Source organism: Lonchura striata, chromosome 1A (assembly GCF_050655825.1).
Source record: "Lonchura striata isolate lonStrDom1 chromosome 1A, ASM5065582v1, whole genome shotgun sequence".
NCBI lineage: Eukaryota > Metazoa > Chordata > Aves > Passeriformes > Estrildidae > Lonchura > Lonchura striata.
In genome coordinates this window covers 23438182-23457605 of record NC_140741.1, presented here as the reverse complement: position 1 = coordinate 23457605, position 19424 = coordinate 23438182, and the positions used below count along the sequence as shown (strand labels likewise).

Below are 19424 nucleotides of genomic sequence, written 5' to 3'. Positions count from 1 at the left end.
TGACTATCTCTAATTATCTAATTATTCTAAAACCAACAGATGTTCCCTTTCTTCCTGAGCTAAACAGACCTCAGGCACGATACACAGCTTTCTAATGGTGCTTGGCCATCACTGAAGGAGATCCTCTGGTGCCCTGGGACTGTTTAGCTCTCTTTGGTGCAGCACAGCAGCAGTTCCTGAGTGCCAGCACATACAGGGTCAGGATGGAGCCCTGGAGAGCCCATGTTTGCTGCTGGGGAAGGTGGGTGTCCACCATTTCTCTTCATACTTTAGACAGCTGGATCACAGAGCAGCACCTTCTGCAGCTGGACAGATCCTGCGTGGAAAGATGTGGCTGGAATTTGTCCAAAAGCAAACCTCAGCCAGACACATCTGGATATTGCTGCTGCCTTGCAAGGACCTACAAGAAGGCACCCAAATGTGGCTGTTTCAGACCAACCCTGCTCTGCCCTGAACCAAGTGCCAGTGGAAAGTGGGCAGAGTGGATGCAGAATGATGCTGTTTGCATTTGGCAGACTAAGGCACCTGGGCTGCAGTCCTTCCCCACTCAAGGAACTTCATAAAGCCACCACAGCAACTGGAAAAAAAAAATAAGCCTCCAAGTCGAGTAGTTGAAGTGCTTCCTCTGTTTCTTTTCCTCTGAGTGGAGACAGAAAAGGAAGCATTTTCTAAACTGCTTGAGTGCCTGTTCCCAATATTTAACAACCAGAAACCTGAATGAATCACACACTTTTCTAATTGCAGTAACCAGGCTGGAAACTGACTTCAACCTAACACACAGAAGTTTTTACCCCAAGCTTAAATATAATTCCCATTAACAATCTGTGCTACACTGTCTTAATATAAATGGCAGCCTAGATCAGATTTGGTAAGGGACTATAATTTTTTAGCTATGTTTCAACAAAACAGAGGTCAATAGGCTATTTATCATAATATATTTTTAGGTTTTTTGAAACTACAAGAATAAGAAATAAATCAAGCTTAGCCTTTATGATCAGGAAAGAATGACTTTCTGTGCATTTTTCTTTTAAAAATAGCTGAATATGGAAGGAAATGGAATGATTTGTTAAATGGATATGTTTGATAAGGGAATATTAATGCATTTTCCAATAATAAAAGTGAAGAATGCTGTTCCAGATAGACATTCCTTTTCATTTTTATTGCACAGACAGTGCTTGATTATAGTTTAGGGAAATGAACTGAAAGAACAGATGTACTATTTTTTTGATAGGTAGTCAGAAGGGCATTTTACGGAATCTGAAAAGAGTTGGAAGGCAGATGATTCAAAGGATAATTGAAGAATGATACTTGAACAGGTTACATTTGTGCCCTTGGGCATTAAACATTTTTTAATTCTCAACATGGGAGTTCACACGGCTGAAAAGCAAATGAACACAAGGAATAATTTTTTTTTCAGAGACATGCAGTAACTGTTGGTTAGCAAGAAGGGAATTCTCCAGAACACTGGGAAATAGCAACAGTTTATCTGAAGTTTTTAGAATATGCCAGATGTTATTCAGCTTAATATTCATCAATATTTGTTATCATATTTTCAGTCTCTGTTTCAGAACAGATAACAAAAACATTTCAGGGTAACACAGGCATTAGCAAGAATGTGCAGAAACAGCCCCAGGTTGCAGGACTCTGGCTCTCTGGCATTGGGACTGAGATACAGAGGTCCTCTGCAGCCTGTTGGGCACAGATCAGCTCTATGCAAAGCACAAGAGCCTCTGATCCCTACTCTTGCTGCAAGCTGGGACTCCCTTGGCAGGGCATAAGGGATACTCAAGGTAGGGACAATACCTTATTCAAGATACAACTTTGGTGTCAATTTTAAAATCAGATTTTGGGGAGGGGTGCGGGGAAGAAGTACCTTTCTAAGGGTTTCAGCCCTTACTAATGTTTCTGCCCTGCCCTAAGAGCAGGGCAGTCTCTTTAAAACCCCTGCAGGTCTGACACTCCCAAATCTTGCTTAACAACAGAGCCCACAGGAATCCTTTCCAATAAAAAACAGATATATCAATTAGAAAATTTCAGTGGAGCACACACCCTACATTCACATTATTGACACGTTAGTGCATCATGATTAATGTTGTGCATTTCATGCCAATTGAATTCCTAATGATTAGCCACTTAATTGTGAGCAGAAACAATTACTCTTCCCATTGAGAAATACTTGTTTCAGCTCAAAGCTCAGCAGCTGGAGTACAGAAAAGCCAGCTATATCCAGTCATGCAAGTACATCTTGTGGAATCAAAACACAGGTTTACTAATGCGTATTTTGTATGCATAATGAAGCACTGGGCCTACAAAACCATCCTTTTTCAAGACTGGTACAAAAGCTGTTGGCAGGACTGAGCCCATCCCTAATTCATAGACTTCAGCAGCAGCTGGGGTATGCACACACTCATGCTCATGTATTTGTGCATGAGAAAGCAGTTTACCCGTGGTCCATAAAGGTCTCCACACAAACACTGATTCTCCCTGAAGTCATTTAGATGAACATTTCAGACTCAGTATATATTGGTGGAGGCTGCAGTGACAAAGAGATATGTCAGAAAAATCAAATGGACACATCTTAGATAATTATAGAAAGGAGCAAATACTTACTCAAGTAAGGGAGGAATTTAAGAGGTACATCACATGGCAGCGGCGTACTTTTGATAGATGCACAATTTACCTTGTAATCAGTAATTACACTTGTCATTTTTTATGATCAAAACACTATGCAGACAATAATTATACCACCAATGTGCCCCTGAGAAACAGGTACACAGGCAGAACAAGTGTGCCAGAGACACAGTGATCTGATGACAAAAAGCACTAATGGCACAGCCAGTATTAGGATGCTGGTGTGCTGATGGTGCAAACCAGCTCAGGCACTGGCTGAGCAGCCTGCAGCACAGCAGGAACAAGAACTATGCCTTGCCAGGCTGCTGCTGCAGCGACCCTGATGTGGTGCTGGCTACTGCATCATCATTTAGATGGTGATTCAAGGAAAGCTCTCGTGTTGCCACACTGGAGACACGGGCTGCAGTACGCAGGGCTGAGTATCGCGGAACAGACCGAGATCTCTGGGAACAGCTGCTCAGTGGAGTATTTATTACACAATCAGAGCTGCTAACAATGAGTGGAGCATTTCCCCAAGTCTCTGAAACTAAGGAACTGTCCCTAAGGCAAACTAAGCCACAGGGGAGTCTTTCTGCTGACTTCAGTAGCCGCTGAATGAGACTGCTCGTATGTGTGATACAAAGGGCTGCTCTGACATCTGAAAAAAGATCTCTGTTGACTTTCAAAATGCATCAGGCCATATCACCACCTACATGCTGACCCGCCATACAGTACAGTATTTAGATTTCATATTCCATGTGGACTTGTAGCTTTGCAATGAAACACAGTCTAGCACTTCACTGTGTAAGAGATCCGAGGCTGATGTGTATGACAGTGAGGATTCACAAGGGAGTGAGCTATTCCAGGAGACCACTGTGGTGTCCAGGAGATGTTACTTGGAGGAAAGTCAAAAACTGCTTCTCAGAGATAATTTTGCAAAATAAAGAAACAGTGGCTGACAAGTGCAATAGATATATAACTCTCAATTTCTAAATCAATGCACTTTCAGTGTCTGCAACTGCAGACTGAGCCCTTGCCTTTAGTTTTATCCTTGCTTGGCCTCTGCAATTACCCTCCATGCCCCATTTCTCCAAGACAGAGCCCACGTGAAGAAACCACAGTCTCATATGATTTCTAAAGATATACACACTGGCCAAGCCCAGTTGCATTCAGACTACTTTCCTGTCCCCTATTTTTATTCCTCAGGCCTGATTTGTTAACATGCTTTTAACAGAGCAAAAGAAATCACAACAGCAACCATCTGGTGGGGCCTGGTGAGTGACCCAAGTTAGTGACCACCCATAGTTCTGTGACAGGTCAACCAGAAACACACACCAATATCCACATACCCTGCAAAAAGCCATCTGCACAAAGCAAGAATCATTTCAATGTACAGCTTCCAAAGCAGGAGCAGCTTTAGCAGGGAAGGAAGCTTATTTAGGTTATTTTTGGATGTAGATAACAGATTGAATACATGGATTTTTATTATGTTGGTACTTGCACAAGAACAACTTGTTAGTGACACGACAGATCCTGAACCCACACAACTGCAGGAGAGCCTTTAATAACAGATGACAGTACTTTGCCAGTGGTGGGATAAAGAGATTCAGTGTCTTAGCAGATGATACCTTCTGTCTTAGTTCTTTAGCCACAGATTTAATTACACCAATAATGTCATGAGAAGCAAAAATCAATTATTCATTAAACCTGCCTAAGAAATCATTCTTTTATCCCACGTATTTTGTTTCAAGATCATTTACACTTGGGTAAAAAGGCGGTTTTCTTCCTTCCATGTCAATATTTTATATAGTAACTCACTTAACAGCCCAAGTGAAAACTGAAGTGGGTCTCTCAAAGAGGAGCAGCATATGATACTCTGTGCAAGGCATGAAGGTGATGCTTGAAGTTCCACCAATCTTCCTGTGACAGATCAGTGGCTGTGTGATTCAGGGATCATAAACAGGATCAGGGAGGGATCTGTTACATCCCTTTTGAAAACAAACCCCTTCAAGGCATTTACACCTCAGTGTCCCATGACTTCTTTAGTGGTTGTTGGAGGTGAAACCATAGGTTTTGCACTACTTGTTTTCTAGCTCCCTCCATTTTCATAAACACCTGGCCTGTCATTACTTTGGTGACCCACTTTCATGTTACCTTTACCAGCAAACAGATAAATTAGATACATTATTTTCTTTTACCTGGTTTGTTTTTGCACTAGTTACCTAAAATAAACAAACAAACAAAGTGTAATTTTCAGAGGGAGAAGTCATTCTTTCACTGTGTGGCTCCACCACTTTCTGACAAAGCCATTACCATAATTCTGCATATTAACCAATATAAAAAATATACTCATGTTTGTAAGATAAAAAATAGAAATGGGAGAGGGAGACTGAGCAGAGCTGAAGTCTGAGAAAGACTGAAGCTGAGAAGGAGACTTAAGGGCTGGAGGAAATGGCAGGAAGGAATGGAAAGAACAGAGAAGTAGGTCTTGGCAAGAAGACAACCTTATGCCCCTGAAAATTCAGCAACAGTTTATTACCCCAAGTTTACATGAAAATAAAGAAGATAAAAGCAGCTGCAGAGAAAGCAGCAGGATCATTCCTATCCCTCCAGTGAGACACCCTGCACAGATTAACTGAGCCCCACGAGGCTGTTTGGGAGCTGGACATGCTGTGCTTCTCCATCACTCTGTCATGCAGAGCTCTCTGTGCTGGGACATTTCCTACCAAATACACATAACCACACACCTGTATATGCACATTGCATTCATTTTTAGCATTACCCCAAACCCCCCCGAGTTCCTGCCGTAATCCAAGCCCAACCTGAGCTAGAAACTGTTCAGGGACAGAGGCAAAAGCATCTCTGCAGACTCCTGACTGTGCATCAGGCAGAGAGCTGAGCAGAGTGCCCATGTTCTTCAGATGAAGACTCACACTCAAATGAGAGTGTCATAGAAGGGGTGAGAAAAGCCTACAGACACAGGGCTTACTCCCATAGTGACAGTGTACTCCTGCCTGGAAAATGCAGCGTGAAGGATTGTTTCCAGGCTGTAAATACATGGCATTTAAGAAAAAGGAAGTGCATGGATATGCTTTTTTAGGTCCAAAGTTATGGAAATTAAAGAACGAAAAACCTCTCCTGTGCTCAGAATAATGACTTTTGGCTATTACTTTATAGAGAGATGTCATTGGCACAACAATCTCTGACAGAAAGAAACCAGTGCCTAATATTGCATATCTCACCTTCCCCACAGGAACCTTCATTCAATTTATATTAGGTAAGATGTTACACTTTCAGAGAAGTACCAGTGATTTCAGCTTTTCCTTACTGGTTCAACTAAACATTTATTTTCTCCTTCCGCTGAGTTTTTTATGAATATTTAATGCATCAAAATGAACTGAAAGCTACCACTGTGCATCTGCTCTCTAGATTTTTCATCCATCTATTGTCAACCAGGCTCAGTTCACAAAATGTGACACTAATTATATTGCTATGTAAATACAACTCTTCCAACCACTATTTCATAAGTAAAATACATGCAAGGGAAAAGCCAAGTCTGACTTGAACAGATGAAACTGTCCTCTCCTAGTTATAGAGATGTCTTTGTTACTTGGGCTCCCGATGTCAGTTCCTCACGCCAGCTTGTACGTTCATCTTCTGTCCTCTAATTGAATTAATATTCATTTCCTCTTCCTAATCCCCAGATGCTTGTCTGAAATTATCTAAGACACAGCCCACATTTACAAGGAGAAAAGATTCATATTAAGGCATGAATTTGAGAGCTATAGAGGTTGCTAATTTGCTGTGCAGCCAGGCAATCTGACTGTGGGGACTTTGTGATTTTTTACTGTTCATCTAATATTTGGATGTAATGTTTTCATTTTAGCCCCGTGCTGGACAACACTCAGAATACTGTTCAGATGTGATTTAAGGTTGAAAAGAAAGGAACACTCCTTCCTGGATTTTCCAGGCACCAGAAATACACATCAATTTCAGTGCACTTCTCTTTGGTTTGGCTGTATTTATTATGTCACTACTGGGGAGGGGGGGAAAAAAGGGGAAATATTTTTGGCATAAGACCTTCAGTATTTCCTAGTGCAATAGAATGTGTGGAATGATGAAAATACAGATTAAAAAATACTCACAAATATAGCTCCTTTCTGATCCCCTGGATGCGATCTTTTAACTTGAAGTTTGGCCTCTTCAGACCTCAGGAGTTTTGCCATCAATTTTCAATAGATCAAGTTTCACTTTTCTCACAAGGTTATAAATTGATAGAAACATCTACACTGATAGTATGCTGGAAAACCTGGAATAAAAAGCTATTCCTTCTTCCGAAGCAACTACACAAAGGAATCACTGTGAAGGAAATAAAATTTTGCTTTCATTCTGCCCCCCACATTTTGCCATTGCCTCATTCAAATACAAGATCGCATCCAAACTATCATATAAAACTGCAACAGGTAAATAAACCAAGAATGACCTCCTTGAGTGGCCTCAGTGTGATAGGTACTAAGTTATTTATAGGGGAAAAAAAGACATACACAATAGAAACTTTTTTTTTTATGTTGTGTTCAAACGCTGTATAGGTATTACCTTGTAAAAATACTTCTTCCTCTTCTTTCTACACCTGTTCCACATGAGTAAGAAGCAAGGTCTGAAATCTAGTAAATAAAAGCAGTTTAAGTGTGGCTGGCACAGATGATGATTACTGAAACAACCAACCTAATAATTAAATAAACAAATATAAGGACAACTCCAACAATCAGCAGCTGGGTGTTTCCCATGCATGGGGCACATGTTCTCTGTTTGCAGGGATTTGGATCCCAGTTCTGTGAGAGCACCCTGAGCACTGGCAGGAATAGCCCAAGAGCCTCCAGTTTGTACCCTGGATTCAGTGAACTGTTAATTACTGCTGTCACAAAGAGTTTGATGTCACCAAACAAGATTGTCAGGGAAAGGCAGAATTTTCTCCTTGTTTTACTAGATCAACAGGTGAGCACACAGGGTCTTAAATCAGCCGTGGCTGTTATTCTGTTATATCCTCAGATCATCCTAACAGAGGCTTAATGCAGAGCCTGCCAGCCTGAAATCCTGCTCGTTTCTTCTGTTTAGTTTCAGAATGCATGGCAGTATGAACAGGAGAGACTGAAGACACTCTTTGCACTGTGTCACCTGAATACATGACCTGCCCAGTGTGGGATGAACAACTGCATCACCTCAAGTCCATCACTGCCCACACACACACACACACACACACCCCTGTGAGATTAACTCCGAGCCAAACCCAGTGCTCCCACCTACTACAATTGGAAGAACACAGCCCAAACTCACAATTGCTTTTATCCATCCTGTATTTTCCAGCTGACCTTGCTCTTCAGCCCTGTCCATAACAGCATGTAGAGCAGACTCACTGCAGGGGAAGCCACCTCTTGGAGTGCAGTAAGTATGGATTGGACTACAGCACCTGGCTTGACCCACCTTACACTTGCCCACATACTTCAATTAAAAGAAAACTTCCTTAGAAAGTGTCCTTAAATAATCTGCTTGATTTGCTGATTTACACACTTGTACAAAAATGCTACAGCCTGTCTCCCCACAGTACTATGTATTTCCTTAGTGCAGAAATCCCAAAAGGCACACTGGCTCGTGCAGTCTCATCTTTCAAAGGGCTGTATGTTATGTTCATCTTGCTACATCTATGGAATTCACACAGAAACATTCCTGAATCTCTCTACATAAACAGAAAAGCAGATTATTGTACTTCTACTGAAGAAAGCTTTGGTAAGGTGCAGCTCATTACATTATTGAGGTTAATTCATATTGTACAAAGTAAAAAAGTGAATGAATAGTACATATTGACATTACATACAATATCAATGGATATTACAGGCCATTTTATACAGCTTGAGGTTCTGCATTAGATACAGTTAAGTCTGCAAAAATGGGACTTGAGGAACTTAATCTCTTGAAACTAATTGCAATTTTACCAACTTCTTCTGTCCCACCTTAAAATTAAAGTAAATAAGAATTACAAGCATGAGTAGACAGAGTGTATATCTGTATTCCCTGATTTTTGTAGTTACATCTGTTGTAACATTACGGTCCCTCAGGGGAAAGGGAGGTTACAGCTGGACTCTCAGGATTTAAAGAGATCATCTGGCCCTGTCACAAGTGGGCAACAACTCTGCTGCAGTTAAGAAACCTCTTCAACTAAAAAAAATTACCCAACACAGAGAAAAGAAGGCAGATGTTTAACCAAACACAGCTACTACTTCCCTTCAGACAACTGAGAAAGCTACCCCAAAACTACTAGCACCAAAAACAAGCAAGAGAGGCTACAGCTTACAAGGTCTAGGCTGTAAACATTGGGATATAGCAATTTAGCCAGTGATGCTGGAGCACTGGGATGGTTTTGGATGCCTGGAGCACAGACAGAAAGGAGACACTCTGCTCTGCAGGGATCAGGGGCATAAATCTGTGCTCATTACTGACATCCTCCCACTGCCCTTTGCTTCCTCCAAACTGCCATATCACCCTCCATTCTGAAGTATGACTACCCAGTTTTTCAGGTCGAAAACTTAAAAATGGGGATGAAAAAAGAGGAATTTCTTGCAGAGAAAGAGGCAGGCAAGGTGTCCAATCTGAATATTACTGAGTTCAAAGCAAGCATTTGACTGACCCAACATGGTTCAGGTCTCCAGAGGTCTGATTTGGAGACAATTAAACACAAAAAGCCACTGAATGGCACCAGGTTGGAGTACTGGAGTCCAGCTCTTCTCTCCACCCAGCTGTCCAAGTGCTTGTCTAAGAGAGTTTTGAATAGCTGTGCTATACTCTTTCTTCTTCACAACATAAAACCCTTTTGGTTTTGGCCACATCTTTTGTATTATTAAACCTTTCCTCTCATACTTTTATGCCTCCAGATATCTTTTATAGTAAAACTCACATGTTCTCAAAAGAATAAAATACAAATCAAGGACTGGAGAAATTATTATTTTTTTTTTTCTATCTTGGAAATCTGAGCTACTTTGAGTGACACTATTTTCTTTCATTTCGTGCAGGTAACAAGTCTTTTATTTAACACAGGTGCCCAAAAATTCAACCTAATGCACGGCAGGAACTTGAATGAGCATGTCCTGGGGATAATTCTAGCCTTGAGTGCTGGTAGTTACTGTACATACTTGTCTGATTAATTCCTCTTGACTTACAAAGGTATCCATCATGTCACAGTGAATGATCTATGAAGCACACCATACCTGAAACCTTCCCCTCCCCAGGTCATTTCCTCACATCTAAAACCAGCTCTTATCGTTTGTAATCAGTAATTAATAACAAAGCATTCTCACTAGTGCAATTTTTCTGCTCAGGTTAATGTAATATTTCATCCCAGGCCAGCTGCTGTTTTATGACTTCCAAGCACGACAGTTAAGTAATGTCTCTGCATAAGAAGTCATCCACGGAGTAAATCAATTATCTCCTCTTTCATCAGCAGGCATTTTGCTGCAGCAAATGAGGCTAATTACATATGAAGTTGTTGTTTACCAACAGGAGTAGGTACCTAAAGCTTGGCATTGCACGTCAACTGTTCTCCCTCATGTCTCCATGCTGTACCTTTCCTATTAAGGAGTTTTTAATCTATGATCAATCAAATACTGTGATTATGAGCAGTACTTACCATGCTGTTATCATCTGCACAGATTTGCCTACAAAGATCAGCATCAATCACACAACATATGTTTTCAGTACTGGTAGAAACTCTGGGCCACTTCTTGCCCTTGAAAAGGACACATACATATTTATGACTCGCTTGCAAAGCATCAATAACTTCTAACATACTATTCTTCAGATAAACTGCACTACTGTTTCTCGGATTCAGAAGTTCACTTCCCAGGACAGCTATATGGCTGTCACAAGGAAGAAACCTGAAACCCTGAACATATCTACATGAAAATTGGAGAAAAAATAATGGATAGCACTGGTGCACAGTGCTGGTGTAATTTTCTTGTCTTACTGGAATTGGCAAGTAACTTTAGAGATCTACTTTTTTTCCTCCCCTTTCTGACTGGTATAGTAACTGGCAGTCATCACAGGCTTTTCTTGCATGATATAGCTGACAAAAATGCAAGTCTGACTCAGGACACTCATGACCCACAGGTTGTGCTCTGGAAGAGTATCATGAATTTTTTATCTTTCTTGTAGTCTGGTCACTTGCTGCTGAAAACAAACTACCAGGTGAACTGGACCTCTCATCCTACTCAATGCCTGCTCTTTGGCTGCTGTGTTCAGGAGAATGAGGAGCCAGAGCATACTGAAACAAACTGCACAGTGCTCAGAGCCTCAGGCTCACCAAGGACAGCAATACCAGGTCCTAAGCCCTGGAACCTTTGGTACGAAGTGCTGTGGATAATGTGTACACAGAGCTCAGACCACAAAGCTCACCACAAACCTCTCTCCAGGAATGGGTATAGCCCCTAGAGTCATCCTAGGGAGTGGAAATCAATTGAAGACAGCAAACTACAACCCAGGTGGGTGATGTGGGCTGAACTAGGCTGGGATTTGCTGGTGCTATCCAGGCAGTCTAAGCCACAGATAATCACAGGGCAGGTCCCAAAAAACATTTGTGGCCTGAAGAGACTGAGGATGTATAAACACTGCCTGCAAGGCAACAGTTCACTTAGTTCCCTTCTCCTGGTGGGAAGGAGAGAAGGGGGAAAATATAATAAAAGCAATGGCTCATTTTGGAATGACTGCAATAAACCAGTCCAATATAATTTCATAATGCAGAGGCAACAAACACCTGGTCTACAGCTCTGTCTCATCAGTTTTAGCAAATCACTAGATCTGGTTCCACCTACAGCAAAAGCAGACACCTCTTCTTGACAAAAAGAAATTGGTAAACAGGCAAACATTCAGCAAAACAGTCAGGTGGATTCATGACTTAGGCAATGTCAAACTAGAAACTGAAACAAACTCATCCTTGGATTTGATGCATTTGATCCATCTCTATCTGATGGATACAGAACTTTATCTCTCCTGTGTTCCTCTCAGAAGTCTAGACAATTAGACTAAGCAATGGTGCTACTTGCATTTAATGAGAATTAAATGTTCATCTTGACAACTAGAAGACAAAAATCTAACATTAAAGATGCAATTATTTCTCATTCCTCTAAGATTTCTATTTTGGTTTGAAGTTTCTTGTAATTCAGCAGCACACTCTCTGCACCGAATAGATCAATGTTAACCATGAAAGTGTGAGCAATGTTACACAATTCTGAACTTCTGGTGACTGCAGCTCAAGGGCTGACCCACAATTATGTTATTCTTGGAGCAGTGGGGCTGTACACAGCCATGTAAATTATAAGACACAGTTGCATATGTTGTCTTCTAAGAATATGTCTTGCAAGTATTTAGTTTTCCCACATTCTTAAATTCCTGGGGTTTCATATTCAATAAAAACCCCACTAAATCTACCAAAGATAAAATGTGTGTTTGTGTCACATTCCTGCAGGGCCCTTCATCTGTGTTCATTTATATCTAGATTCTCTCCTTTGCCATTTGTTTTGTGATTGAATCCTCCTTCTCTTTCCATTTATAATTACATGGCTTTTTAATAAACTCAATAAAATAAACAATCCATTTCAGCCCTCAAATTTTGCCACTGGTATCTCTGCAGCTTAGTACTAAACCTCCACCTAAAAATGAAAGACAAAACAACAGATAACAGGGTCTAAGATGTGCTGCACATCGCCTGCTGTGTATGAGGAAGCCTGGAAATTCACTTACTCAGTGTAAATCCAGTTCAGTTATATTGACTTTTCTTTCCCTCATGGTATATTAGTGCCCATGAAAAATCTTGCAGTGAAAGCCCTAGAGAAGAAATCTTTTGTCCACAGACAAATGCACTTCCCATTTTCTGCTTTATTACCACAGGCAAAAGAGCAAACGTGTTATTCTTACTTTTACAATAATCACAAGGCCAGACACCCAGCTAAGGCATAAATCCCACATGGGCTTTGTTATGGACATTTTCTCAAGTCCTAATTTAAGTGCTATCTCTATCCATTTATCCTCTCTTTCTCCACTCAACATAGGAACAATTACAATTAACCCTCTGAAAATCTGACTGCAATCCTAACATTCAGCTCATACAAATCACCAAATGACCCATTCAATCACCTTCAGATCATTGCTACATTTGAATTTCCTGAAGCCAAATCTTCGTCTGCCTTTTTTTTTCTACTATTGTTATTTTTTATTATTTCCTTCTCTTCTTTTTCCCTTTCCTTTTCACAATCATTCACAAGGCCAAAAAATTATTCAAGAGACAAATGATGGTGTCTGCAAACAACTCAAGTAACTCCATAGAAGGAAACAACAGGCCAGCATCAGAGAGGCTGTTTTATGTCAACATATTAAATAACCACAGTCAAACTCTCAGCTAGTGTAAATCAACCTGTCTCCATCTGGTTTTATGAGGGCAGTGCAACTTGATATTAAACACAGAGTAGAAAAACCTTATTCATGTTAAACTACAGCAACCGAAATCCCAGTGGGTATTGACCCTATCTGACACCTATTTCAATCAATGGCCAAACTCTTACCTCCCCAGGCAGGGAACAGCCAGGAGCACACAGAATGCAAGGCAGAATGGGCCCTTAAGACACCTCAAATTTAAAGTTTCCTACCCTTTAAAAAAATCACAGCTACACCTAGCTTGTAGTAATCCAAAACCATAGCTCCAGGGCATCTTTCAGTAGCCTAAGCTTGGTGTTTAAATTGCACATATTACTTTGAACTTCAAATATCTGCTCAATCAGCTCTGCTGCTGCTCTGAGGCAGCAAAGCTGAGTGCCAGAGAGTTTCTGTGATGACACACACAGCCACTGGCACCCAGGAGAGAAACGTGAACTCACAACATCAGGAGTCCAACAGGTTCTGATAGTCACAAGTTAAAGATCTAACTGTTCACATCACCTAGATTAGTAAGAAAGATTTTGGCCAAAAATGTCTTTGTAAAATTAAATATTGGTTTGGGGTGGAAGAAATCTCAAAGATCATCTTGTTCCAACTGCCATGAGCAGGGACACCTTCCCCTAGAGCTTCCATCCAGCTGGCCTTTTCTTCTTGCATATTTATTATATACTGACTCCTGAGCTGACTTTACAAAAGACTGATTGCAACTGCTTCAGCAAGGAAACATGAGAGATCTGATCTCCATCTCCCCACCCATGCAAGTACAGGTGTCCCCTTGTGGAACAAGCACCCTCCTGCCAAAATATACAACAGTTTATCTAATCTGCTACCTTAAGAAAGGTGAGACCTCTTTGGGCACAACTGAAAAAAAAAAAAAAAAAAACAAAACAGATGAACCATATAGCTTATGAAGTATTCTAGGTGTCATCTCCAACTTCTTGTTTCCTCTGGCAGCCTCTACTCACTCCCTTTTCTTGTTACTTTTTCCCAGATTGCACACACTCATTTGTCTGTTCCTCTTGTACTGAGGGCAGCACACAAAACCCCTTCCAAAACCAAGCAACATAAAAACAAAGAAAGAAACAAAAATTAAAAGCTTCATAAAAATGGGTATCAGCAAGCTGATGGAAATACTTCTTCATAAAAAACATCAATAACAACAAACATCTTTAGTTCAATATCAGCTGCCGGAGCTGTTGAACTCCCTCAAACATTGACATTGGCTGGCTCACAGGTGAGCCCAGAAAGGGATGCTAATGGTTCACTTGGTCAGGGTACACAGAAAGGAAGGAGCTGCCAGCTATGTCTCCTGCTTCAAGAAGCTCAGGAAATCTTTTCAGTTGACCAAGTTTGCAAGAGCTCTGGGATTATGGCCCTTCAGCGGATGGGGATGTTTCTTTCCTACAGCTTGGCCTTTAATAATGTTAAAGGGCAAAAGGTCTTGACTGACACACAGCAGACTCTAGAGAGACTAATTACTGAGCTAGTCTCTTTTCCCTTACCTTCTCCTCTTGAACATCTGCAAAGAGTCTTTAAATTTGACATGCAAACTCTAATAGTTTTCCTCTGCAGCACTTCTTCAGGGCTTCTGCATGCGCTTCCCATTTATGCAATGCTGACTCCCATAATGGTCAATAAAGGGCAGTATAACAGAATGACAAACTTATGTTCCCAGCCATGCCCAGAATTTGAATTGAATTAGACAGTCAGCCTGTGTTCATAAAAACAACATTAACAAGCAAATGGAGCTTTACTGCACTTCATAACCGATATCACATATCTTTGGGTTGCTGTCAATTCTTTATGTAAATACTTTAAATCCCTCAGACTTCGTTTTGCACAGTATATAGTGAGTCTCTTCATAATCAAATAGTATTTAAAACATTTATTGCCTTGTTAAATCTAACAAGTTAGATTTACTGGGATAGTCACTTTCCCTAATAGCCAATTTAGTGAAACTCAATGTATTCATTGATGGATAAATATATAATAGGTGGTTGTTAAACTTTAATAAATATGTTTAATAGTCAGCTGGCATTTTCTCTCAATGGCAGCACTTCCTCTCAGCTGCCAACAGGAAATGCTTCTCCTGAATGTGCCAATTCAGGCCACATGTAGGGAATAAACTGATCTAGAGGAGCAAACAGGAACATGAATTTCAGGTAGTTTTCTTATGCTGCTTGTCACAAGAAGAGCAATAACTGAGGTTACTGCTCTGAAGTCCTAAGCTCCCATCAAGACAGTCAGGTGTTGAACAGCACACAGTATAAGGAAGAACATGAGCTACAGTTTGTCTAGACTCCATAAAAGCCATGGACCAGGACAGGAAAGGCAGCTGGCTACCTGAAAGTCATATAAATGATATTCATGTATTATTATTGCAATTTACAGTCTTACTGCACTCCTTGTCTCATGTAGATCATGTCACATTCTCTCACCCCACCCTGCCAGTCTGTGTCAACACAATGCCTCGGCTTCTATCTAGGTATCCTTTTAAGGCTTTTGGGTACCTATGAAAATATTTTGGAGGCGTTCACATCATTAAGATGACTAAAAGCCTTTAAAAATCAGGCTTTTAACTCAAACTGTAGAAGGTTATAGCTAAACCCTGCTGGTTCCAGGATTAGCTTTCCCGAATGAAGGCAGCTGTTGCATGTAAATAAGAAAACTAGACCAAAATATTATCAAGAGACTGTATGCTGGATTGGGAAGCTTAATTATAGCCAGAAGACACTCACCTGGGTGGGATTGTACAGTTCCTGAAGTGGGCTTCTGGATCCTTTCCGACAGCAAATGTCCATCCCGAATGGATTTCTACGCATTACTGCAAGGGGAAATTGAAATTAGTACAGGTTAGCAACACTGGCTAGCAGAAAGTAATTGCAATACCTACAGCAAGAAAAGATTTTCTGACAGGTCATAGGATTCTAGACAGTGTTGTCACTTAACTCTTGATTTTCCTTTCCCTAGCCATTACAAGAGCTTATACTGAAAATGAAAGCTCCCTTTTAAAAGTTGTTATGCAACAACTCTCAGTTTGGGTGCACAAAAATTCAAGCATGAGGACCAAAGCAACCCAATTTTCAGCAGTGCCAGACACCTGCTTCTCTGATTACCAGGAAGGGGTTGAATGGATTCCTATAATCAGCACCTCTGAGAGGCAATGTCTGAGCCTCTCTCAGCCTAAACACAGATGTACACAGAAGCTTCATATTAAATTGCATGATTTTAAAGCTTTTGGGCTAACTCTTCTGTTTCTCCCAGAACAGATACTCATCAGTACACAACACACTCACTACAATATCACAATACCATACAATCAAACACTGCTGCCCTTCTTGCCACAATTTAGCTTTACATATTACAACTGGGAATTTGACTGATCCACAGAACAACATGCATTGTGTTATACTATTAAAGACCAGCTGGTTTTCAAACCAAAGGCTTTGTCAAAGGCCTGATCAAGGAGCATTTTGGATGACAAATTTTTCAGGAGAGTTGCTGGCCTGAGCCCCAGCAGGGATACAGACCATCAGCTTCAAGTTAGAACTCTGTGGCCATAAAAGCCAGTAAGAAGACATTCAACTCCACCTTCTATAGTCAGGAAGAAAGCAAGAGCTTGCTGTGCTTCTTATCTCACATGGCCCACGTCATCCTTTGCTATCACTCTCCTGCCCCAGTGTGCCCTGGGAACTACAGAAGGAGCATCAGGCTGTCAGACACCCACATCCAGCATCACAGCAGGGGAAGATCTGTCTCATCAACGTTTGATTAAGACATAACCAAAAAAAAAAAGGGAAAAAAGATATGTTCCTGCTGGGAACATCATGTTAAGCCAAGTCAGGCATGCTTTTATCACCTCTTGCCTCATTTTGTAACCAGATAACTATTGAAGTGTCCTAGAACAATGAGCTGTACCACTTGCAGACATCTTAGCATGGGCTTCAAGCCAAGTCAGAGAATAGAGTCCAGTAATGTTTTAATATTGAGGCCTAATATAATAACTGATACATCAAGCAATATAAACCACAGAAAACTGTACACAGTCCAATCTGGAAACATAATTGATTCCTTTACTCACTTCATATCTATTTTTCAATAGGAGGTAATTATCTAATAACATGCTGAGTTGCTTTTTTCCTAAGCAGACGGATTCCACAGGTCTTGTGTAAGGAGGCAGACGTACTCAGTAAACAAACTGGCTTCAATTTTCTTCACAATTAGGACAGTAATGTTAGTAGAGGCAATAATTTTATTTGACACATTTAAACACCTGATAAAATTCTGAGCATTTTTAGTCATGCAGACAAGTTTCCCCCATTTCTGTGCTAATGAGCCTTTTTAAAAGCTAACTGACAATGTGTTTTAAAAAGTGAAAACTTTAAAAATAATTCACAGTAATATCAGTTTCCACAGCCTGGAAGTGGCTCTAGGATTAAAACATTCAAGTGAGGATGTGATACATCCAGCAGCCGTTCTAATTACTGAGCTCCTGTCCACCTCGTCCCCCTCCATGCTCTTGTACCAGAACTGTGTCCAGAGTAATTTAAAAAGTAATTTTGTAGCCCCTTCCTCAATAAAGAAACCTTTCCAAAATGAAGCCTTCTTCTCAAGAGCAAAGCACATTAAAACACCACAGCAGGGGGAAAGGAAGAGAAGAACATTTTAGTGTATCCAGCTCATTAGACTGCGTTAAACTGAGGTCCTGCAACACTGATGCTTTGTTCTAAAATGAAGAAAAATAACAATTCTAGTGTGGTGTTCCCTAACTTATTTCACTTTTCATTTCCATTAAATACAGTAAAAAGTACAGTGCATAAGTGTATCCATCCCTTTCTATTTCACTTAGCCAGCAGGTATCAACACTATATGCAGCAGTAGCAGTAACAAAGATTAAATTATTTACACAACATGAAAGATTTGTTTCCAGATGTAAACAGATAGTAGAAAAAGCTATCTCCCCAGCAAAAGCTAAATGCTAATGTAGAGCCTTAATCATAGAGGCGATTAAGCCTATTTTATCACTTCCAGTATTACTTAATTTGTTTTGTTTTTTCAATAAAGCCTTTAGAATCAGACTTTGGAGTTAGCATAGCAACACTGCACTTGGTTTCCAATTTATTGATGGCAGGAACAGCACTCCCTGGTACAACTGTACACAGCACATCTGTGCACACCTGGAAAGTACTTGTGCCTGGAATTTTACTGCAGCATCAAAATAAAGGTGAATATTCCCCTTTCCTCAGCAGAAATCCCACCTGCACTGTTTGTACAACTGTCCTTAAGTGAACAACTATCAGGTATGTTTTTATATAGTTCAAAACACTTTCTGGCATGTCTGTGGACACACTTAACCTCTCAGAGCTCCTGCAACACATTTTCTACCATCTCAGCTCCTCTAAGGCAGTGCTTCATTATGCCAATAACAAAACCTTTCGGGCCTGAACCTAACCTATAGCAATCTGCAGTAAGAAGAACTGTAGTATGGAGGGTTAACTGCAGCTCTACTAATTTTAAAACCACTTTTGCTAAGGATCTGTCACACCATTGTGGAAGTGAAAATTTAAAAAAATCAAGCCCTTTATCCTACCAAATCTTATTAGCATAGTAAATATCTAAATCTACATTTTATGGCTTGGGCTGATCTCCATACATAATTATGGCTAATTATAATCTAATGATAAGTACTGCATATGCATGGCTCCAAGAATTGTTCAGAAGATCACGTTCATGCACACCAACAGTGTGAAGCAGCTGACAAAGAAATTTAGAATTGTCTAGGTTGTAAAAGACCTTTAAGATCAGCAGCATTCAGTGTCTTTAATGATTCAAGGGTAGTGTTAATACTGCAAGTGCCGCAAGAACATGAATCCCCTGAATTTAGCCAGGAGTGTGAGCAACAGGATGAATCATGAGTTTGCTACTTAAATACAAGAGGTGTGAAAACAAGACCTTTGTTCCATCCCCAGGAATGATTTGATTTGTCAAAAATGCAGCCTTGGCCCATCTTGCTAAACTATGTATGGAACCACAAGTTATGAATCTAATAAGGCAGTTTGTAGAGGATGCTATCTAGGCACCAAATTTCAATTTCTCAAAAGAGGAAGATAAACAGTCCTACTTATCAACACAATAATCAGCTGTGCATACATAGAGAGGAGTGTGTAGGCTTTAAATCATCTCAGAACAGAAGCATCTGTGCACAGCTTCAACTTCCAGAAAACTTCATTTAGATCCACCAGTACCAAGAGCAGGAATCTGACCTTTGAGTTACTGCACACTTAGGACAAGAATACTGAAGATCATTTACATGCACACGTGAGCCGGGCTTAATCTGT

The 19424-nt window shown here is 40.5% G+C and overlaps 1 protein-coding gene across 2 annotated transcripts in view; it reads right to left on the bottom strand.

Moving 5' to 3' along the window:
- The window catches only part of CHST11 (carbohydrate sulfotransferase 11), a 157793-nt gene that overhangs the window by 75985 nt on the left and 62384 nt on the right, over positions 1–19424 (bottom strand). For both annotated transcript variants that reach the window (XM_021536195.4, XM_077783370.2), the window contains exon 2: positions 15825–15910. In XM_021536195.4, coding sequence (XP_021391870.1) covers positions 15825–15910 — 86 coding nt within the window. The remainder of the gene's footprint in view (positions 1–15824; positions 15911–19424) is intronic.